Source organism: Pan troglodytes, chromosome 10 (assembly GCF_028858775.2).
Source record: "Pan troglodytes isolate AG18354 chromosome 10, NHGRI_mPanTro3-v2.0_pri, whole genome shotgun sequence".
Classification (NCBI taxonomy): Eukaryota; Metazoa; Chordata; class Mammalia; order Primates; family Hominidae; genus Pan; species Pan troglodytes.
This window is the reverse complement of record NC_072408.2, coordinates 42543990-42566838: the sequence shown is the minus strand read 5'-3', so window position 1 is coordinate 42566838 and position 22849 is coordinate 42543990. Positions and strand designations below refer to the sequence as shown.

At 50.1% G+C, this 22849-nt stretch overlaps 2 protein-coding genes across 5 annotated transcripts; one reads left to right on the top strand and one right to left on the bottom strand.

The window, feature by feature from the left end:
• The first annotated feature begins 127 nt into the window (after positions 1 to 127).
• Positions 128 to 7393, top strand: MYG1 (MYG1 exonuclease). Its single transcript, XM_522402.7, has 7 exons — positions 128 to 465; positions 662 to 774; positions 3565 to 3724; positions 6118 to 6270; positions 6408 to 6530; positions 6890 to 7071; positions 7182 to 7393. The coding sequence occupies exons 1-7, from the start codon at positions 250 to 252 to the stop codon at positions 7363 to 7365; spliced, it is 1131 nt and encodes a 376-aa protein (XP_522402.4). The 5' UTR covers positions 128 to 249; the 3' UTR covers positions 7366 to 7393.
• A 278-nt stretch (positions 7394 to 7671) lies between these two features.
• On the bottom strand, positions 7672 to 21965 carry AAAS (aladin WD repeat nucleoporin). 4 transcript variants are annotated; one of them, XM_009425244.3, is made up of 16 exons: positions 21513 to 21965; positions 20744 to 20871; positions 15933 to 15988; positions 15541 to 15632; positions 15300 to 15346; positions 14957 to 15055; positions 14504 to 14647; positions 9817 to 9937; positions 9373 to 9497; positions 9176 to 9236; positions 8941 to 9031; positions 8651 to 8744; positions 8498 to 8565; positions 8268 to 8349; positions 8061 to 8187; positions 7672 to 7929 (listed from the first exon to the last, which is right to left on the bottom strand). In XM_009425244.3, exons 1-16 carry the CDS (start codon positions 21633 to 21635, stop codon positions 7705 to 7707), a joined length of 1683 nt encoding a protein of 560 aa, XP_009423519.1. In that variant the 5' UTR covers positions 21636 to 21965; the 3' UTR covers positions 7672 to 7704. The 4 variants fall into 4 exon arrangements, with proteins under 4 accessions (XP_009423519.1, XP_009423520.1, XP_009423521.1 ...); NM_001246431.2 differs by having other exon boundaries at positions 7678 to 7929; positions 8061 to 8145; positions 21513 to 21724; XM_009425245.3 differs by lacking the exon at positions 14957 to 15055 and having other exon boundaries at positions 21513 to 21781.
• Positions 21966 to 22849: the final 884 nt, after the last annotated feature.

Genomic DNA, 22849 nt, shown 5'->3' with positions numbered 1-22849 from the left:
TGAGATGGGGGTGTGGTCGAGAGTGTGGGCCCCGTCTCAGAGCCTGATGCGCAGGGGTGATGCGATGCGCCTCTTGGAGGCTCCACCGCAGGGCCCTTTGACCAGCTGGAAGAAATCTTAGGCTGGGAGTGTGCTGCTGCTCACGCTGCGGAGCTGGTTACCAAGGGAACGGTTGGCAAGCGGAAGTGGGGCTGCGCTGGCGCTTCCTCTTCCGGGTCGGCGCTCCTGCTTCCCTGCAGGGAGCTGCTTATGGGACACCGCTTCCTGCGCGGCCTCTTAACGCTGCTGCTGCCGCCGCCACCCCTCTATACCCGGCACCGCATGCTCGGTCCAGAGTCCGTCCCGCCCCCAAAACGATCCCGCAGCAAACTCATGGCACCGCCCCGAATCGGGACGCACAATGGCACCTTCCACTGCGACGAGGCACTGGCATGCGCACTGCTTCGCCTCCTGCCGGAGTACCGGGTACGGTCCGCGAAAAGTGACCCTGGGACTGCGTGCATGCATGCCTCCGGGGTGGATGGCATTCCGCCAACAGGGTCACTCCGATAGCGCCCGGCAGCCCAAGCACCCTTCCTACCCTTCCTGCCTCCCTGAAGTCCAGCATTAATCCCTTACCCGGCGACACCCGGCAGCCCCTTCACCCCTGTGTACCTCGCAGGATGCAGAGATTGTGCGGACCCGGGATCCCGAAAAACTCGCTTCCTGTGACATCGTGGTGGACGTGGGGGGCGAGTACGACCCTCGGAGACACCGATATGACCATCACCAGAGGTAGGTTCTCAGATACCATTTATTTAACTTCCTTGACCTCAGCTTTCCTCTGTGCTCCAATTCAGCCATCCACTGCCGTAGTCCGCGTCAGCGAAAAGAACTGCTTCATCACTGAAATCAAACTCCCACTAGGACTACACCATCCTTCCGGCCCTGCCTGTTCTTCACCCATCTCCCTGGCCTGGGACCTCCTTTGGTTCCCAGGGAGTCCCTCAGGCCCCTTATCTCATCTCCTTCCTTAGCCAAGGCTTTTTTTCCATCAGCAACTTCATCACCCCAACTAAATAAACCCATCTGTGATTAATCCATTCTGGTGCCCTTGCTGCTGCACCTAACTGCTGGGCCCACATGATTGTGGCAGTTGGTGACAGTTCAGATGTGTGAAGTTTTCTACTTCATTTACACCCTTCCAAAGGGAAATCCTTCTTGCTCAAGGGTAGCCCATTCCAATCCTTTTCTTCTCCCTCAAGCCTCTACCGCATCAAACTGAGTGTCCCTGCCTCTTTTCAAAAGAAGTTGAGCATTTCCTCAGTCTCCCACCTCAAACATCCTCAGCTCCCTCCTACCAACTAAGGGAAATTTCTTCCCTTCTATTGGAGGTTAATCCTCTATCCTGTTTCCAGTCTATTACTTTCTTCTCTGGGGTTCTTTTTTCTTTTTTTTTTTTTTTTTTTTTTTTTTTGAGATGGAGTCTCCCTCTGTCGCCCAAGCTGGAGTGTAGTGGCACGATCTCGGCTCACTGCAACCTCTGTCTCCCAGGTTCAAGCGATTCTCCTGTCTCAGCCTCCCGAGTAGCTGGGACTACAGGCACCCACCACCACACCCGGCTAATTTTTGTATTTTTAGTAGAGACGGGTTTCACCATATTGGCCAGAGTGGTCTCGAACTTCTGGCCTTGTGATCTGCCCCGCCTTGGCCTCCCAAAGTGCTGGGATTACAGGTGTGAGCCACTGTCGGCCTATCCTCTGGGATTTCATGTCACAGTTCCACTAGTGTCTCTGCCTCTCCTTCCCTACAGCCTAAAACCCTTCTCAAGTATCTTCCATCTTGAAAAGAAACAAAGGTATAAAAACAAAACCCTCCCTCAATTATACCACACCACGAGAAGTAATTATCTTGGAGAGAGGGATTATGATGTTTTAAGTCTCTCTCCTTTTTTCTTTTTTTAGCATACATATTATAAATGATGTCAGGAAGAAACCCTCCCAATATTTACAGCCTAAGCTCTCACCCTTGCTTCTCAGCCACCCTTCAAAAAACAGCTGACCGTGGCTTCACCTGTTCCTTTCCAGTTCATTCCCCTCAAGCCCACTCTCCCAGTGTCTTCTCTGGAACTGCTCGGCAGAAGGGCACCAGTTACCTCAGCACCAAACCAGGGAGCTGGTAAAGGGTCTCAACTGATCTCTTTAGCACTTGGCATTATTGACCACTTCCTTTTATCAAATTGTTTTTAAGATGGAGTCTCATCTGTCACCCAGGCTGGAGTGCAGTGATGTGATCTCAGCTCACTGCAACCTCCGTCTGCTGGGTTCAAGTGATTCTCCTGCCTCAGCCTCCCAAGTAGCTGAGACTACAGGCGCCTGCCACCACGCCCAGCTAATTTTTGTATTTTTAGGAGAGACAGTGTTTCACTATGTTGGCCAGTCTGGTCTTGAACTCCTAACCTCAGGTGATCCACCCGCCTCAGTCTCCCAAAGTGCTAGGATTACAGGTGTGAGCCACCATGCCCAGCCTCATTTTTTTTATTTTTACTTTTTTTGAGATGGAGTTTCGCTGTTGTTGCCCAGGCTGGAGTGCAGTGGCACTCAGCTCACTTCAACCTCCACCTCCCAGATTCAAGTAATTCTCCTGCCTCAGCTTCCCAAGAAGCTGGGACTACAGGCGTGTGCCACCATGTCCGGCTAATTTTTGCATTCTTAGTAGAAACAGAGTTTCAGCATGTTGGCCAGGCTGGTCTCAAACTACTGACCTCAAGTGATCACGCCTTGGCCTCCCAAAGTGTTGGGATTAGAGGTGTGAGCCACTGAGCCCAGCCTGTATTTACTCAATATTTAATAATAAAAGTCAGTTAACAAATGGAGCTCCCTAGGTAATTCTGAGATGGACTGGTATTTAGAAATCATGGCTGTAGTTTCTGCTTCCCTAACATCTGTTATATCTTTTCTCTATTTTCTGCCCCACTGCTGTTCAAATTCTTGCCTTCTTTATTCACCTGAACCATTACAGGTAATCTCCTTGCATCTGTTCTCCATGCTGGCTGGTGCAATGCTGTAACATGCACCTGCTTGCTTAAAATCCCCCAGTGACTTCGATTACCCACAGATAAAGTCCGATGGTCTGGCCCTGCCTGCCCTTCCAGCTTTTTCTTTTGCCATTCACTTCTCACACCTGAGCTGCCTTTGCTGAAGTTCCATCAAGACACTTGTTTCTCAGCCATCATTCATGTTGTTCTCTCTGCTTGGAATGCTTTTTCTCTTTCACCCCTTGTCTATCTGGTGGACACCCACTAATTCATCTTTCAGAACTGACCTGAAGGCTCTCCTCTGAACCCTCTCCTCATCCCTTCCTTCCTTTCCCTTGTCTCGTCTAGTGAGAGTACTCAGGGGGTGGTGTTTGTCGGCCTCTGGCAGATGAATCTGAAAGCGAGGACAGTGTCTTGGTTTTTTATGCTTAATGTCTAATAAAACATAAAATGTGGCAGATAGGAAGCATTGAGTTAACCATTGAATGAATGCATGGAGACTCTAGCCAAGGTCCCTCACCTCAGCCCCACCTCCCTATGCTCCTCAGGTCTTTCACAGAGACCATGAGCTCCCTGTCCCCTGGGAAGCCGTGGCAGACCAAGCTGAGCAGTGCGGGACTCATCTATCTGCACTTCGGGCACAAGCTGCTGGCCCAGTTGCTGGGCACTAGTGAAGAGGACAGCATGGTGGGCACCCTCTATGACAAGGTGGGGACCTGAGGACAGAGATGCCCCCCACATGCATTTCCAGCAGGCCGCCTGGGAGCAGTGCTCACACAGCACTCAGCACTGGGCCTCGGGTCAGGGTTCCTGGCCTATAGCAGGCCCAACACTCATCCTCTCCCTCAGTCAGGCTCATCTCACAAGGGAATGGTGATACCTCCCCTGTCTACATCCTGGGGTGGTTGTGAGAAGTGGATGCTGTAATATATGGGGAAGGGCTTTGAAAACCATAAAGCAGCATGGCCCTGTCTTTTTATTGACACACACAAACAGCAATTGCTCAGCACCTTTGGGTAAACAGAGGGGAGGCTGCTTATGTGTGGAAGCAGATGGCTCAGAGGTTCTGGCTGCCCTGAAGGTTGAGGGGAGTGTATGTTAGGCACCACTGTAGTTCACTAGTGGCACATAAATTGGGAAGCTCAGCTGAGAAGAGTTTTATTATGAAACTGTCTTTGGATTCCACCAGTGTCCCCTGCAAGCAGCTTCCTGCTCTTAGGGAAGGAATATGGCTAGTGGCCCTGGCATGCAAGTCAGGTCGCACAGTACTGAGGACACTTACTTGTTTACAAGTCAAAGCCCAGGTTCAGTCAGCTGTATTTCTTGCAGGTAGGCTGTTGAATTCAGTTCTCAGTTTTTTTGTTGTTTTTTTTTTGAGACGGAGTCTTGCTCTGTCGCCCAGGCTGGAGTGCAGTGGCACAATCTTGGCTCACTGCAAGCTCCGCCTCCCGGGTTCACGCCATTCTCCTGCCTCAGCCTCCGGAGTAGCTGGGACTACAGGCGCCCACCACCACGCCCAGCTAATTTTTTGTATTTTTAGTAGAGGTGGGATTTCACCGTGTTAGCCAGGATGGTCTTGATCTCCTGACCTCGTGATCTGCCCACCTCAGCCTCCCAAAGTGCTGGGATTACAGGTGTGAGCCACTGCGCCCGGCCCATCAGTTCTCAGTTTTAGCTTGCCCATTTTCTGCCCTCTGTAACTATAGAGTTTTTGGAATATCAAGATTTTAGACTGCCTGGGTCAGTTTTCCCTTCCACTGCTGAAGGGTTTCTAAACAACTGACTAAATTTTTGTTGTTGTTTTTTTTGTTTTTTTGAGACAGGGTCTTGCTCTGTCATCCAGGCTGGAGTGCAGTGGCACGATCTCAGCTCGCTGCTACCTCCGCCTCCTGGGTTCAAGCGATTCTCCTGCCTCAGCCTCCCAAGTAGGTGAGATTACAGGCGCCTGCCACCACACCTGGCTAATTTTTTATTTTTAGTAGAAACGGGGTTTCACCGTGTTAGCCAGGCTGGTCTCAAACTCCTGACCTCAAGTAACGCACCCACCTTGGCCTCCCAAAGTGCTGGGATTACAGGCATGAGCCACTAATCCCAGCAACAATTGACTAAATTTAACCCGTATTTTTTTTTTGAGAGACTGTTGCCCAGGTTGGAGTCCAGTGGTGCCATCATGGCTTGCTGCTGCTTTGAACTCCTGGGCTCAAGCAGTCTTCCCACCTCAGCCCCCCAAGTAGCTGAGACTACAGGTGCATGCCACCATGCCTGGCTAATTATATATCTTAATTTTTTTGTAGAGAGGGTCTTGCTATGCTGCCCAGGCTGGACTCAAACTCCTGGGCTCAAGTGATCCTCCCACCTCAGCCTAAACCCATGTTTTAACTGAGCATCAGGTTGGGGTCCAAACCAAGAAGAGCTGGGCATAGGAGTTACTTTCTCAGTGCTCTGAGAGTAGCACTTTTCTACATACCACAGGTGTACTGTTACGGAGGCCTATTTTGTAGGGTAATTTTGCATAAAGTTTCTGCCCCGAGACTCTTGAGGCATTATCCTACCATTTATTCAGACCCAGGAGACAACTGCTGATGTCATGAGGCACATTATGGGCTTCCCTGGAACCCTAACCCAGCAACCAGCTTTTGGTGTCTAGTCTCACTCATTTTCTCCCACTTGACTTGTGTTCTCAACCAGAGCCCCTCCTGCACCTCATTAACCGTGTCACTGAATACCTACTCACCCCACCTGGAGATTTACCAGCCTTCAGCCACAGGGACCCACTCCCACAGAGAGCCTCTAGCACCTAGAGACCTTCCTTGTTCAAAAGTTAGCAGTCCCCTCCCTACACGTGTTGGCTTTGGTTTGGGCTTTGTGCAGCAGAATGAGCATGGATTAGAAATCAGGTGATCTGAATTCCAGTCACAGCACAACGAGCTGTCTGAGCTTCAGCGAGCTGCTGAACTTGCCAATTCTCCCTTTTCTCATCCAGTTAATGTTGAGAGATCCTCACAGGGCTGAAAGAGTGTGTATGAACATACTTTGAATCATGTAAGATTTCACATAAGTAGCAGGTAGCCTCAAGAAGGTTTCCCCTGCTGCTGCCTTAGATGTATGAGAACTTTGTGGAGGAGGTGGATGCCGTGGACAATGGGATCTCCCAGTGGGCAGAGGGGGAGCCTCGATATGCACTGACCACTACCCTGAGTGCACGAGTTGCTCGACTTAATCCTACCTGGAACCACCCCGACCAAGACACTGAGGTAAGGTGGCCTGGGAGGAGACCCGGAGACCTGTAAGAACCTTGGGTGGGGGGAAAATGGGAGCATTTGCTCCTCCTAAGCCCTAGCAAATTCCAAGTTTGGGCCAGCATCATGGTTCTAATTCTCATCATTCCCAGGCAGGGTTCAAGCGTGCAATGGATCTGGTTCAAGAGGAGTTTCTGCAGAGATTAGATTTCTACCAACACAGCTGGCTGCCAGCCCGGGCCTTGGTGGAAGAGGCCCTTGCCCAGCGGTTCCAGGTATAGGCCTTGGAGGAGGCATTATGGCTTGAGGATTACTGACTGCCGATCAACAGGAACTCCTGCTTCTTCTACCCTAAACCCTGGAGTGCAGTGGCAGACAACCTCAACCTCTTGGGCTCAAGCAGTCCTCCCACCTCAGCCTCCTGAGTAGCTGGGACTACAGGCACACACCACCTCACCCAGCTAATTTTTGTATTTTTTGTAGAGACAGGGTCTTACTTTGTTGCCTAGGCTAGTCTCAAATTCCTGGGCTCAACTGATCCTCCCACCTCAGCCTCCCAAAATGTTGTGACTACAAACATGATCACCGTGCCCAGCCTACCTTAAACCTTCTAGCTATGCTCTCCCTCTTTCAGGTGGACCCAAGTGGGGAGATTGTGGAACTGGTGAAAGGTGCATGTCCCTGGAAGGAGCATCTCTACCACCTGGAATCTGGGCTGTCCCCTCCAGTGGCCATCTTCTTTGTTATCTACACTGACCAGGCTGGACAGTGGCGAATACAGTGTGTGCCCAAGGAGCCCCACTCATTCCAAAGCCGGTGAGGCCCTAGGGAACCACTCTGCAGACCTTCAGGCTTGTCTCAGCCTTGTTAAGAGAAGGCTGCCAACTCTGACCCCTGCTGTACTCCCTCTTTCTGCCCACTTATAGGCTGCCCCTGCCAGAGCCATGGCGGGGTCTTCGGGACGAGGCCCTGGACCAGGTCAGTGGGATCCCTGGCTGCATCTTCGTCCATGCAAGCGGCTTCATTGGCGGTCACCGCACCCGAGAGGGTGCCTTGAGCATGGCCCGTGCCACCTTGGCCCAGCGCTCATACCTCCCACAAATCTCCTAGTCTAATAAAACCTTCCATCTCATACTGACCCAGTCCTTGACTTATTCTTGCCCTACGCCATTCCAGAAACTTGTGAAAAGTGAAACAACTATTTATGCGTAAGACCCTGTGCTAGATATATTTTCTTCACAGTAACTTCTCAGCCTTGCTTCCCAAATCATTTGAAACCATAGTTTCTAGGATTAAATAACGTGACCAAATTCACAAGTGGCTAAAAAGTGACAGAACAGGGCCTTAACCCAAAGTCCATGCTTTTTTCCCCTACTGTACCCCACTGCAACTCCCTGGAAAAGACAGACTGGTAACTGAGTGGAAAACAAAAGGAAAACTTATTTATTCTTAGAGGTGGGAATGTGGGGAGTGGGGCAGAACAGGTGGTGGCCCTGGGAGAGGGTCCCAAGGGGCAGAGGTTGGGGATGTCTCAGTAAAGAGGGGCAGGTCATGAATAGAGCCTCCACCCCCAGCGGGGGGTTCCTGGGCCCGCCCAAGCACTGGGCTAAAACGTGGAAACTGGGCATTGACAAAGTACAGCGGGATGTGGGCAATTCGGCCTGTGGACCAGCCCTGCAGAGAAGGGAAAGAAAAGGATCAGAGTCTGGGCCCAAAGAAGGGCCACCTGGCAGAGCCATACAGCAGCCAAGGCCCTCAGCTTCTCCATCCAACTCCTGGAAGCCCCAGCAGCCTGGCGCACTCACCACACTGAGCAGGGCCCCTTTGTTGAAGGAAGGATGGAAAGTGATGAGCTGGGGCTGGGCTCCTGGCTCCCCCTGGATAATGCCACTAGAAGAAAAGGTGAGCAGGCAACCGGAGGCGAGAAGGGAGCTGAATGTAGTGGGATGTGGGTTTGTTTGTGCAGGAAGGCTGGTGAGAAGTCCAGACCTAAGGGCCCACATGGCACTTACCAGGGAAGGAGCTCAAACACAGGGCTGTTTCGAGTGCGAAAAAGGAGGATGACTGGTTTACCATCCTGTACCCTTGGGTTTCCTGTAAGAAATGGATCCAGGGATAGGGGAGGAACTCTGAAGGCAGAGTCCCAGGATAGGGGCAGAGGAGAACTCCAGGCCAGGGCACGGCCTCATTAGATTAACTGGGAAGATGGCTGTGGGCTGAGCCCTTCATCCTTGCCTCTCACCTTTCATAAGCACAGCCAGACGTTCCCCACTGGGGTCCCAGACCATGGAGTGAGCCTCTCCCCCAAGCCTGTGGGTAAGGACAGGTTAGGAGAGTTTCAGTGTGGTCCCTCCCACCTGCTTTTCACTGCCACTCCCTCAACCACTCAGCTCACCTCTCCTCACCATCTGGTGTCTGTATTGTTGTCTCAGACAGATCTGCCACAATCGTTGCTGACTTTGCACCTCCAACGCACCCCTTTCCCTCACCTGTGGACAAATAAGAGCAGAGAGGTTCTTGCAAGAAACAGGCCTCTCACTGGTCCCCCGCCAGCTCACCAAAGGCATCAACACCTCGAAATCTCCTAAGCTTCTATATTTCCCTTTATCCCTCAGAGCTGCATCTTACCAAAGGTTGCTGCCTCCCTCTGACCACCCCAAATACTGAAGTGTTGCCCTAACTCACCACAACGTTCTGGAAAAGACAGGGAGTAAATCAGTGGCTCTCCCAATACAGTGAACAGCAGTCGGCTGCCATCTGGGCTCCAGCAGCCAGTCTGGGGTCAGGGAGCAAAAGGCAGGAGAAGGTATGTCTATAGTAGAATGCAGGAGGGAAAGTAGAGGTGGCCAGGTTTGGGAGCATCAGGGGCCCATTGGAATCATCTCCTCTCCAGTGTCTGTGAATCAGAGTCCCCTCTTACCTGACAGCGCCCTGATAGAGTAGGCCACCTCTCACAAGTCCACATCTGGGCCTCCCAGACTCTGAGCCAGAGAAAAGCAAATTACAGCTCAGGACCTCTAAGTTCTAAAAGTTGGACCTAGCTCCCTTGACAGAGCTTCCAGGAGCTAAGTGCCTTTCTCTAGGTCCTTGCCCTCCCTCCATCCTTCTCCCACTCACCGAAAGACAGCTGAAGGAGTGGTAGCCAGGATTTTGCTGCCGTCTGGGGACCAGAGCAGGTTGGTCACCCCACCTCCTCGAAACCAGGGAAGGGGGACACAGGTCTCTGTTGAGACATCCCATACCTAGGAGAGTGGGGCAGGAGATAAGGGAAAACTCAAGCACCCCATCATCTCACAGTGGGCTGGCCTCTCTAATGTACAAAGAGCCAGAAACGAGAGGAAGCGGGAGAGGGACTATGAAACATGAGGCACGGGTTCATGCTGACAATTACAGACAGCGGAATTTTAAACCTCATGAGTCTGATGGCAAAGCTCCTCTCTGGGTAAGTTTAAGACTGAATGGACCAAGGTCCCTCCTCCTTCCCCCAAGATGTTTCCACAACCGAGTGAGGAACACTTTTGCCAGGACTGAAATGTGCATGACGGGCAGGGACCCACTCACCCGGATAGCAGCATCCACGGGTGAAGCTGAGAGCAGCCGCCCCCCACTGGGGGCCCAGGCCAAGCTGGTAACAGGTGTATGCCCAGGGTGAGACAGCACTTGGGCACAGCCAGAAGAGGGTCTGGAGGGGAACACAGAGGATGTGGAGTCAGAAGATGACAAGAAGCCATCCCCAAAATTCTATTTCTTTGCCTCCTGCTAAAACCTCCTATCCTGATGGCCCACTCTGGGCTCAAATCCAGGTTGTGAAAAAGGAATAAGGATTGTGAAAGTTAAAAGAAAAAAACAGCAAAGGGGAAAAACGACCAAGTCACCACGAGCAGGTCAACAGAGAAGAGGTAATCTGCAAGGTCTCAGGCCAGGGTGAAAGAGAGTGCTTTCACGAGATAGGCCATGAGGCAAAACCTAACCAGTAACCTAGAAGGTACTGCCCCTGGGGCGATATCAGGCCCTACCCCAGAACACAGCTCTCTGCCCACAGGCCATCCATCCATCCAGGATTAATAATCTATGACATTACTTCAAGGTTCCAACCTTTTCTCTCCAGTTATCTAACACTCCTCAGAACACATCCTGTGCTCCCAAACAGCCCTCCTGCCTTGCCTTATCAAAGTACCTCCCAACTCTGCAGCTCCCGCATTTGCTGCTTATCATAAAGATGCTGCAGGCCAGGCGCGGTGGCTCACGCCTGTAATCCCAGCACTTTGGGAGGCCGAGGTGGGCGGATCACAAGGTCAAGAGATCGAGACCATTCTGGCCAACATGGTGAAACCCCGTCTCTACTAAAAGTACAAAAAAATTAGCTGGGCGTGGTGGTGTTCGCCTGTAGTCCCAGCTACTTGGGAGGCTGAGGCAGGAGAATTGCTTGAACCCGGGAGGCGGAGGTTGCAGTGGGCCGAGATTGCACCACTGCACTCCAGCCTGGCGACAGAGCGAGACTCCGTCTCAAAAAAAAAAAAAAAAAGATGCGGCACGTGGCTCGGCCTCCATCACCAGCAGGGAACTACCTGAGGGCACCTGCCATGTGTCTGCAGCTGTGTATTTCCAGAGCCATGTGCCTGGCCTGACAGACGAAGGCTACTACCTGAATTAATGCCACCTCTCTTTCCACCTAACTATAACCACCTTCAGCTCCAGTGAAGTCTTAGTCATGGATGTACAATTTAATTCTCTTGAACTTTACGATAAATCACAGCTGCCTTTGCAGGTGGGTTCAGATTCATCTCATTCTTTTCAGTGGCTCCATTGTATACCACTCAATAGATGAACTATAATTTATTCAGTCATGCCTCTACAAATGGACATTTGACTTGTTTGTAATTTTTTATTATACATAATGCTGTAAAAAATATTTCCTGGGCCAGGCATGGTGGTTCACACTCCAGGCTGGAGTGCAGTGACACAGTCATAGCACACTGCAGCCTCAAAGTCCTGAGGCTCCTGCCTCAGCCTCTAAAGTAGCTAGGACTACAGGCGTACACCCCATGCCCAGCTAGTTTTTTTATTTTTATTTTTTGTATAGACAGCATCTATGTTGACCAAGCTAGTCTCAAACTCCTAGGCTCAAGCGATCCATCTGCCACAGCCTCCCAAAGTGCTGGAATTACACGCATGAGCCATCACGCCTGGCCTTGTTTTTTGTTCATTTATTTAAAAAAAATTTTTTTAATCGAGTTTCGCTCTTGTCACCCAGGCTAGAGTACAATGGCATTATCTCAGCTCACTGAAACTTCCACCTCCTGGGTTCAAGTGAATTCTCCTGCCTCAGCCTCCTGAGTAGCTGGGATTATAGGCGCACGCCACCACACCCAGCTAATTTTTGTATTTTTAGTAGAAACAAAAAAAAACCAACAACCTTCCAGGCGTGGTGTACGCACCTATAGTCCCAGCTACTTGGCAAGGGGCTCACTTGAGCCCAGGTGTTCAAGGCTGTAGTGTGCAATGATTGAGTCTGTGAATAGCCACTGTATTCCAGCCTGGGCAACATAACGAAACCCCATCTCTAAAAAAACCAAAAAACAGGCCAGTTGCAGCGGCTCATGCCTGTAATCTCAGCACTTCGGGAGGCCGAGGCAGGCGGATCACCTGAGGTCAAGAGTTTGAGACCAGCCTGGCCAATATGGTGAAACCCCTGTCTCTACTAAAAATAAAAAATTAGCCGGTGTGGTGGCACGCACCTGTAGTCCCAGCTACTTGGGAGGCTGAGGCAGGAGAATTGCTTGAACCCAGGAGGCAGAGGTTGTTGCAGTGAGCTGAGATGGCGCCACTGCACTCCAGCCTGGGCGACAGAGTGAGATTCCATCCCCCCAAAAAAAAAAATCTGTGATCACGTGTTTTTTCTTATAGTACCTATTGTCAAGGTTTAGGTATCAGGGTTACATTAGCTTTATAAAAATCAATCAGGAAGATCCTGCAACAAAAAGGAGGACAGGCCGGGCATGGTGGCTCACGCCTGTAATCCCAGCACTCTGGGATGCTGAGGCGGGCGGATCACGAGGTCAAGAGGAGAATCACTTGAACCCGGGAGGCAGAGGTTGCAGTGAGCCGAGATTGCACCACTGCACTCCATCCAGCATGGGCAACAAGAGTGGAACTCCATCTCAAAAAAAAAAAATCTCATTATTTTCTTCTACAATCCACTTTGGTAACTTATATTTTGCTAGAAAATCAAACATTTCCACAGGGCACGGTGGCTCACTTCTATAATCCCAGCACTTTGGGAAGCCAAGGCGGGCGGATCACAAGGTCAGGAGTTCAAGACCAGCCTGGCCAATATGGTGAAACCCTATCTCTACTAAAAATACAAAAATTAGCTAGTGCGTGCCTGTAGTCCCAGCTACTTGGGAGGCTGAGGCAGAAGAATCACTTGAACCCGGGAGGCTGAGGTTGCAGTGAGTCGAGATCGTGCCACTGCACTCCAGCCTGGGCAACAAGAGTGAAACTCCTTCTCAAAAAAAAAAAAAGAAATCAAACATTTCCTTCAGATTTTCAAATCTGTTGGCCTAAACAAGTCCACAATATTCTTTTATAATTCTTCTATTTTCTCCCGTATCTGTATCTTTCCACTTCTGAAAATAGTATACTTTGGTTTTCTTTTTCTCCTTAATTAGGCTGACCAAGAGGTTTTCTTCTTTATTCATATATATACGTATATACACGTATACATACACGTATATATATATAGTGTATATATATGTGTATATATATAACATATGTGTGTGTGTGTGTGTATATATATATATATTTTTTTTTTTTTTGAGACGGAGTCTTGCTTTGTTGCCCAGGCTGGAGTACAGTGGCGTGATCTCAGCTCACTGCAACCTCCGCCTCCCAGGTTCAAGTGACTCTCCTGCCTCAGCCTGCCAAGTAGCTGAGACTACAGGTGAGCACCACCACGCCCAGCTGATTTTTTGTATTTTTAGTAAAGATGGGGTTTCACCGTGTTAGCCAGGATGGTCTCTATCTCCTGACCTCATGATCCACCCGCCTCAGTCTCCCAAAGTGCTGGGATTACAGGCGTGAGCCACCGCGCCTGGCCTTTTTTTTTTTTTTTTTTTTTTTTGAGACAGGGTCTCACTCTGTTGCCCAGACCAGAGTACAGCTGTAGTGGCATGATGTCAACTCACTGCAACCTCCGCTTCCCGGGTTCAAGTGATTCTTGTGTCTCAGCCTCCCAAGTAGCTGGGATCACAGGCACGCACCACCACGTTCAGCTAATTTTTTTGTATTTTTAGTAGAGATGGGGTTTCGCCATGTTGGCCAGGCTGGTTTCGAACTCCTGGCCTCAAGAAATCCACCCACCTTGGTCTCCCAAAGTGCTGAGATTACAGGCATGAGCCACGGCGCCTGGCCTAATTTTTGTATTTTTAGCAGAGACGGGTTTTACCATGTTGGCCAGGCTGGTCTCAAACTCCTGACCTCAGGTGATCCTCACGCCTTGGCCTCCCAAAATGCTGGGATTACAGGTGTGAGCCACTGTTCCCAGCCTTTATTCATAATTTTTTTTTTTTTTTTTTGAGACAGAGTCTCGCTCTGTTGCCCAGGCTGGAGTACAGTGGCATGATCTTGGCTCACTGCAACCTCCGCCTCCCAGATTCAAGTGATTCTCCTGCCTCAGCTTCCCGAGTAGCTGGGACTACAGGTGTGTACCACCATGCCCAGCTAATTTTCATATTTTTAGTAGAGACAAGGTTTTGCTATGTTGGCCAGGCTGGTCTCGAACTCCTGACCTCAGGTGATCCAACCGCCTCCACATCCCAAAGTGTTGAAATTACAGGCATGAGCCACCGCACCCAGCTTATTCATAATTTAAAGAACCAGTTTCTGGTTTTATTTTTAGTTAGTTCTCACAGGTATTCTTTTTCTAATTTTATTAGTTTCTGATCTTATTAGTACTAATTTTCTTTACACTTCCTTTAAGTGTAAAGGAAGTGTATAGTCCTCTGAAAGAGTCTTTCCACCCCGTAACCCACAGACACATTGTCCCCACAATCCAAAAAGCCCCTAGTTCTCTTTCTCCAGATTAGAGTATTCTCAGCAACCCACCTTGATCTTACATCTGCTTTTCCCATAGCCCTGGCAAGTGCTGTGAGGACAAAGAACTTCTCCTTTCAGACCTCCTCACCACCCACCATGCCTAGCATTGCACAACTCTCAGGCCAAGGTAAGGCAGGCTACTAGGACTTACCGGGTAGACAAGGAGGTAGGGTCCAGGGTCCAGATAAGAATGCAGCTCTGGCAGGCCACAGCCAAGACAGAGGCACTAAGGGGCTTCCAGGCCAGAGACGCCACATTTCGCTGCAGCCGGTGCTTCAGGGAGGGGACTATGGTGCTAGGGTGAAGGGGCAGGAAACTGAGTCAAGGCAGGAACACTAAGGCTCCAGGGACCAGAGTGCAGTTAAGGAGGGAAAGCCACAGAGAAGAAGGATGATCCATCCAGGGGCCAGGGGCACCATAGGACAGGAGGGGATAAAGGTTAGGTCTAGAAGAAGCTCACATCCAGTTATGGAGCTTCCCTGACCCCAGTTCTGGAAGGAGCCCCATGAATCAGGTTCAAGAACTACAGGACTCCCCGGAACCAAGGCTGGCAAGGGAAGGTGATATTGACAAGTCAGAGCCCACCTGGTATCCCCACACACACCTGCTGGCATTATACACACGGACTGAGTCATCTAGCAGGGCCACTGCAAACTTGTTGGTGTGGGGGTGCCATGCAAAGACACGCAAGCAGCAGCTGGACCTAAGGAAGGGGTTAACATGAAGAGTTCCTGCACCTATCCCTACCCTAGCCCAGAAGCTCACATTCATTTCCAGTAAGGACATGGTTTTTTCCTACTTTTTCTTGTATTCTTTTTTGGGGGAACAGGAGGAATGAGAATATGGTGAGCAATCAGAAAAGGAGTAGGAGTCTTTGCCTTCTCCCCAAAGGGAGTTTCGAGGTTCAGGACTTCCTTTCCACAAAGCTCCAGGGCTTGTGCACTCACCAATTTGTGACTTGGGCAAATTCAGCGATCAGATCTTCGCTCCTGAGCTGTAAGAACAAGATAGACACAGGACACACTGGGGCAAAAGGAGCCCATCTCCTCAATATTCCAACAGGGGAGCTGGACCACTCCTACCCTCTGAAGTCATCACACCCAACCCTGACCTGCAAGGATAGGAATGAGGGCAGAGTAGGATGGGGACACAGCAAATGCAGAGGGCTGGGGAGGAAGCCAAACTTACAGAGAGATGGGGGAACAGGGACCCATGGAGGGAAGAGGCCCATCGACAGAGTGCCAGGGCCCAGCCGGATGCCGTCTTCACCCACTCAAACACTGTAGGGTTGAGGAAGCAGCTCTGATTAAACCATTCACAGGCCTCTTACCAGGTACCTTCTAGGTGAAAGACAAGGAAGGACAGGCACTCCCCAGGTCCTTCTGCCCAGTAAGTGCTCTCAACACCACACTCTGGACACCCACTCTGGACACCCACTCTGGGTTATTTGGGTAGGTAGAGGAGAGGACAGGAAAAATAGGGCTAAAAGAGGCTGAGCCAACAGGTGTCGGGGGTGAGTTCAAGAATATGGAGAGGAGATAACCACAAAACTAGGGAAGGCTGGAGGGAAAAATACTTACCCTCTTCTTCTGAGTTTGCAATTTCATTTAGCACCCCAAAAAGGCCCACATCACGCCTGATAAGGGAGGAAAATGTGGGTCAGCTTACTCTGATCCCCTCTGTCCCTCTCTACCAGTTTCATTCATTCATTCAATATACATGTATTAAAAATATGGGCACTCACATTTAATGAGTGCCAACTATGTACCAGGCACTCTACATGCTGTCCTTTCATTTACATATCTCACAAATCTGAACGAGATTCTACCCATTTACGGATGAGACAACCAAGGCTCAGAGGACTTTTGGGGCTTTGTGAGCAGGTTAAGGAGTTGGGACTTGCTCTAAGACAATGAATGGAAAGCCATGGAAGGGTTCTAAGGAGAAGAATAAACAGATCACACAGCAGCATTTTAGAAAGAGCAGTCTGGCTGCAGATTAGAGAGTGATAAGAATAGAAAAGGCCAGGCTGGCTGTGGTGGCTCACGCCTATAATCCCAGCACTTTGGGAGGCTGAGGTGGGCGGATCACGAGGTCAGGAAACTGAGACCATCCTGGCCAACATGGTAAAACCCCGTCTCTACTAAAAATGCAGAAATTAGCCAGGCGTGGTGGTGCGTACCTGCAGTCCCAGCTACTCAGGAGGCTGAGGCAGGGCAGGAGAATCACTTGAACCCAGGAAGCGGAGGCTGCAGTAAGCCGAGATCGTGCCACTGCACTCCAGCCTGGGTGACAGAGTGAGACTCTGCCTCAAAAAAGAAGAAGAAAAAAAAAAGAATAGAAAAGGCCAGGCGCGGTGGCTCACACTTGTAATCACAGCACTTTGGGAGGCCAAGGTGGGCGGATCACGAGGTCAGGAGATGAAGACCATCCTGGCCAACATGGTGAAACATGTTGAAAAATATGAAAATTAGCCAGGTGTGGTGGTCCATGCCTATAATCCCAGCTACTCCGTAGGCTGAGGCAGGAGAATCGCCTGAACCCGGGAGGCGGCGGTTGCAGTGAGCCGACATTGTGCCACCACACTCCAGCCTGGGCAACAGAGCAAGACTCCATCTCAGACAAAAAAAAAAGAAGAGAAAAAATAGAAAAAGTCCAGGTGCGGTGGCTCAACCCTAGCACTTTGGGAGGCCAAGGCAGGTGGATCGCCTGAGCTCAAGAGCTTGAGACCAGCCTAGGCAACATAGGGAAATGCTGTCTCTACAAAAAAAATACAAAACTTAGGCAGGTGTGGTGGCACATGCCTGTAGTCCCAGCTACTTGGGAGGCTGAGGAAGGAGCATCACTTGAGCCCTGGGGGCTGACAATGCAGTGAGCCGTGTTCCATGTTTGCGCCACTGCACTCCACACTGGGCAACAGAGCAAGATGCTGTCTCAAAAAATAATAATAATAATAGAGAAAAATAAATCAGTTAAGAATCTACTTCAGGGCCGGGCGCGGTGGCTCACACCTGTAATCCCAGCACGCTGGGAGGCCAAGGCAGGTGGATCACGAGGTCAGGAGTTCGAGACCAGCCTGGTCAAGATGGTGAAACCCCATCTCTATTAAAAATACAAAAATTGGCCAGGTGCGGTGGCTCACACCTGTAATCCCAGCACTTTGGGAGGCTGAGGCGGGCGGATCACAAGGTCAAGAGATCAAGACCATCCTGGCTAACACGGTGAAACCCCGTCTCTACTAAAAATACAAAAAATTAGCCAGGTGTGGTGGTGGGCGCCTGTAGTCCCAGCTACTCGGGAGGCTGAGGCACGAGAATGGAGTGAACTCGGGAGGCGAAGCTTGCAGTGAGCCGAGATCATGCCACTGCACTCCAGCCTGGGCAACAGAGCGAGACTCCGTCTCAAAAAAAAAAACCAAAAAAATAAAACAAAACAAAAATTAACCAGGCGTGGTGGTGTGCACCTGTAGTCCCAGCTACTCAGAGGCTGAGGCAGAAGAACTGCTTGAACCCAGGAGGCGGAGGTTGCAGCGAGCTGAGATCACGCCACTGCACTCCAGCCTGGGTGACAAAGTGAGACTCTGTCTCAAAAAAAAAAAATCTACTTCAGGAACCTAGGAAAAAGGTGAAAGTGGCCTGAACTGGTGGGGATGAAGAAAAAGAGACAGATTTGAGAGATTTAGGAATTAGCATAAACAAGATGTGAAGACTAATCAGACATTAGTAAAGGAAAGAGCAATACAACAGAAACACCTAGGTAATAATTACATCAGCTAATATGCTTACAATGTGCCAGCTCTGGACTAGGTGCCTCACATTAACTAATCAAGCCATTATGACAATCCTACAAGATAGGTATTGTTATCACTGCATTTATTTTTATTTTATTGAGACAGGGTCTTGCTCTGTGACCCAGGCTGGAGTGCAATATCACCATCACGGCTCACTGCAGCCTCAATCTCCTGAGCTCAGGTATTCTTGCCTCGGCCTCCCGAGGAGCTGAGACTATGGGTGCACACCATCATGCCCAGCTAATTTTTAAATTTTTTGTAGAGATGGGGTTTCAGTGTGTGTGTGTGTGTGTGTGTGTGTGTGTGTGTTAAGACGGAGTCTCACTCTGTCACCCAGGCTGGAGTGCAGTGGTGTGAACTCGGCTCACTGCAACCTCTACCTCCTGGGTGCAAGCAATTCTTGCACCTCAGCCTCCTGAGTAATTAGGATTACACACGGAGTTTCACCACATTGGCCAGGCTGGTCTCGAACTCCTGACCTCAAGTGATACACCCGCCTTGGCCTCCCAAAGTGCTGGGATTACAGGCATGAGCTTCCGCGCCCAGACTATCACTGCATTTTTAGATGAGAGAACAAAGGTGTGAAGAGGCAAATTAATATGAACAAGGTAATCTAAGTAGACAGTAGCAGTCAGGATTCAACCATCTATCTACCCCAGAACCTATACTCAAACCACTTTTTCCTGAATGAGTAATATGATCATTCCTTAAAGTGAACCATCCAGAGAAGCAGATTTGGAGAGAGAAATAAAGAGACTGGATTTGAGCATGCTGAATATATGAAGTCTGCGAAATATTCAAGCAGGATAATTTGGTAAACACGTGAACACCAGGTCTGATGCATCGACTGGAAATCTAGCCCCAAGAACACCAACATTTAAGGGACATCAGGAAGAGGAGCCACCAAAAAGCCTGAGAAGCAGCAGCCACAGAAGTAGGAGACAAGGAGCCTGGGAATGAATGGCTTTTCAACAAACTGATATTCAACTTCACACACACAGGCATGCCCATTAAACTGTACTGAAGTACCAAAGATCAAAGCTTGACAGCACATGTGTTGGAAAACAGGCACTCCCATACACTGCTGGTGGGACCATATACATGTACGATTTTGACAGAGGGCTATTTGGAACAGCTCACAAAATTACAGATGAACATACCCTCTGAGCCAGCAACTTAATTTCTAGGAATTTATCCTACAAATGGCAATGGTATTAATAAAAATATTAAGTAACCCTTTTTTTTTTTTTGAGACAAGGTCTCACTCAGTGCCACTGCACTGGCACAATCTTGGCTCACTACAACCTCCACCTCCCAGGCTCAAGTGATCCTCCTATACATAAGCCTCCCAAGTAGCTGGGAATAAAGGTGCATGCCACCATACCCAGCTAATTTTTGTACTTTTCTTGTAGAGAAAAGAACATGGTTTCGCCATGTTCCCCAGGCTAGTCTCAAACTAAGCTCAAGCAATCTGCTGGCCTCAGCCTACCAAAGCGCTGGGATTATAGGCGTGAGTCACTGCGCCTGGCATAAATAACCCTTAAAGGAATTAATATGTGCCATTAATAGGTCCAGGTGCAGTAGCTGTAATCTCAGCACTTTGGGAGGCCAAGGCAGGCAGATTACCTGAGGTCAGGAGGCCAGACCACCCTGGCCAACATGGTGAAATCTCATCTCTACTAAAATACAAAAAGTTAGCTGGGCGTGGTGGCACATGCCTATAGTACCAGCTACTCGGGAGGCTGAGGCAGGGGAACTGCTTGAACCAGAGAGGCGGAGGCTGCAGTGAGCCGAGATCGCACCTCTGCACTCCAGCCTGGCAACACAGCAAGACTCCGTCTCAAAAAAAAAAAAAAAAAAGAAGAAAATGAGCCGGGCGCGGTGGCTCACGCCTGTAATCCCAGCACTTTGGGAGGCCAAGGCGGGCACATCATCTGAGGTCGGAAGTTCAAGACCAGCCTGACCAACATGGAGAAACCCTGTCTCTACTAAAAATACAAAATTAGCTGGGCGTGGTGGCGCATGCCTGTAATCCTAGCTACTCGGGAGACTGAGGCAAAAGAATCGCTTGAACCTAGGAGGTGGAAGTTGCAGTGAGCTGAGCACACCACTGCACTCCAGCCTGGGCAACAAGAGTGAAACTCCATCTCAAAAAAAAAAGAAAAAAGAAAATGAAACCAGGTAGTGCAGCTCCACTCCTACAAGTGCAAAGTGGATGACCTATGTAGGAGATTATTCAGTGCAACCTTATATCTGATCTTGCTGAGCTTTAGTTAAAAGCTCAGAAGTGGTAATGACATGAGGTGGGGGCAGGGAGCAGGTTCACCTAATCAAGCCAGAAAGCAAGGCAAGTTACTAGAGATGAAATGGAAGTACTTTTTCCATAGTGTTCCTGGGAAGGGCAAGGAAGGGAACCTGACATTTATTGAGCATTTAAGTTCTATAATAAGGACTAAAAATTTCATATGATTTAGGATATACAGCTCTCATGGAGACAGCCTGAATAAAAGTCTTTTGAAGAACACCCCAAGGTAAAGGGGTGGTGACTCATTTTCCAGGATCTGCAGACTGTGACCCAGGAAACCCTTTGCCATGCCTCACCAAATGTTGATGCATCTCTTCCACACTTGCTCCCGGTGATGGATGAAGGCAGTTCTTGTGCCATGGTCCAGCCTTCCAGGGGTCTTTAGGGGATCCTTGGTCAGTTGTAGGACAGGAAGATTGATCCACTATAGCACAAAAGTGAGGGGTGTGACGGTGAGTCAGTCTCTTCCCAAATCTTTAATTCCGTGCCATCTCCAACCCACCGCTGGGCTAAGTATAAGAGATTCCAGAGGTCTGTTTCCCATTTCCACAAAGCTAACACTTGTGAGAATGGGAAACAAGTCTTAGCTCCCGTATCTGTGCAACTAGAATAATATTTCATAGGGTTGCTGTGATTATGAAACCATATAACATTTTTAGAAAACACCTGAATCAGCCTCTTTCTTACATAGCAAACGCTCAATAAATGTCAGTTTCCCTTCCTTGTCCTTCCCAGGAACACCATGGAAAAAAGTTCCATGTTGTATCCTTCTGATCCTCCCCAGATACTGTCCCCAACTTTTAGATAGTTCTCCCGCATCCTCACACTCCCTAGATTCTCCCTCATTCTCTCCAGGCCTCCCCCACAGCTCCTTAACCGTTCCCCCGTTATACTCCAATCCCAGTCCTAAAACAGATTCCAGCCCTTCTAGTCTCCTGCCGGGACCAAGCTGTTTCCACTCCGCCAGACTCTGTGACCCTGCCCCTGTCACACTGCCTCCTTTCCCCAGTAGTCCCCGACTCCGCCCCCATGCCTGTAGGTCTCCTCCCTCCTCGCCCTGGCCACCTGGCCCCGGAAGTCGGGGGGCGGGCTCTCATAGCTACTGCCCGTCACCAGCTCGTTATTGTGCTCATATAGGGTGACTTGACCCCGAGGCGGTGGAGGAGGGAACAACCCCATAGAGCACATCTTGCCGGTTCGCAGGACGTCTGCAGTCGGCAAACTCCTGGCCGGAACGGCACAGACCGCACTCCCGCAACTCGGTTCCCGGGCTAGATTCGTATGCGGACGGGTAGCCGCAAGGGACAAACGGCGAGGCGGAACTCAACGGAAGTGAAGAAAAGACGAACGGGAAAGAAGGACGAGTACGCGGTCCCGGGACAGACCGCCAAAGCTTCTTCCTGCGCCCCCTGGCGGCCGGAGGGGGAGCAGCGCGGACACGTCCCCCGGCCAACCGTTGGTTACCAGACTGGAGTGGGGTTTTTTTCTGTTGTTTTCCATGAGACTACCGTTTTTCCCAGCTCCGAATTCCCGAACACCTTCTCCCACTCACTATCTTAGCGCTTAGAAAGCCCGAAATAAGCCACATTCAGGGAAGTACCAAATTAACCCTCCCAGGCCTGTGGATCACCCAGAGGAAAATACAGGCTATGTCACAGGCAGCTGGCTGGAAAGCTGAGGGAAAAGCCTCAGAGAGGAGGAACAGTGCTGCACCCACACGGTTAGGCGTCCTGGAAAGGGAGGTGGGGACGGTTGGAAAACTAACATTTCCTGCCAGGCGCGGTGGCTCACGCCTGTAATCCCAGCACTTTGGGAGGCCGAGGTGGGTGGATCATCTGAAAGGAGTTCGCAGACTAGCCTGGCCAACATGCTGAAAACCCCATCTATACTAAAAATACAAAAATTAGTCGGGCGTGGTGGCGGGCACCTGTAATCCCAGCTAATCGGGAGGCTGAGGCAGGAGAATCTCTTGAACTCCGGAGGGGGAGGTTGCAGTGAGCCAAGATCGCACCATTGCACTCCAGCCTGGGTAACAAGAGGGAAACTTCGTCTCAAAAAGGAAAACTTTATTTTATTTTATTTTTTTGAGAGACAGGGTCTCGCTCTATTGCCCAGGATGAAGGCAGTGGTGTTATCTCAGCTCACTGCAACCTCTGCCTCCCCGGTTCAAGCGATTATCCTGCCTCAACCTCTGGAGTAGCTGGGATTACAGGCATGCTTCACCACGCCCAGCTAAGTTTGTATTTTTAGTAGAGACGAGGTTTTACCATGTTGGCCAGGCTGGTCTCAAACTCCTGACCTCAAGTGATCTGCCTGCTTTGGCCTCCCAAAGTGCTGGGATTACAGGCCTGAGCCACCTTGCCGGGCTGCAAAACTATTTCCTGAGCACTTGTTACGATAAG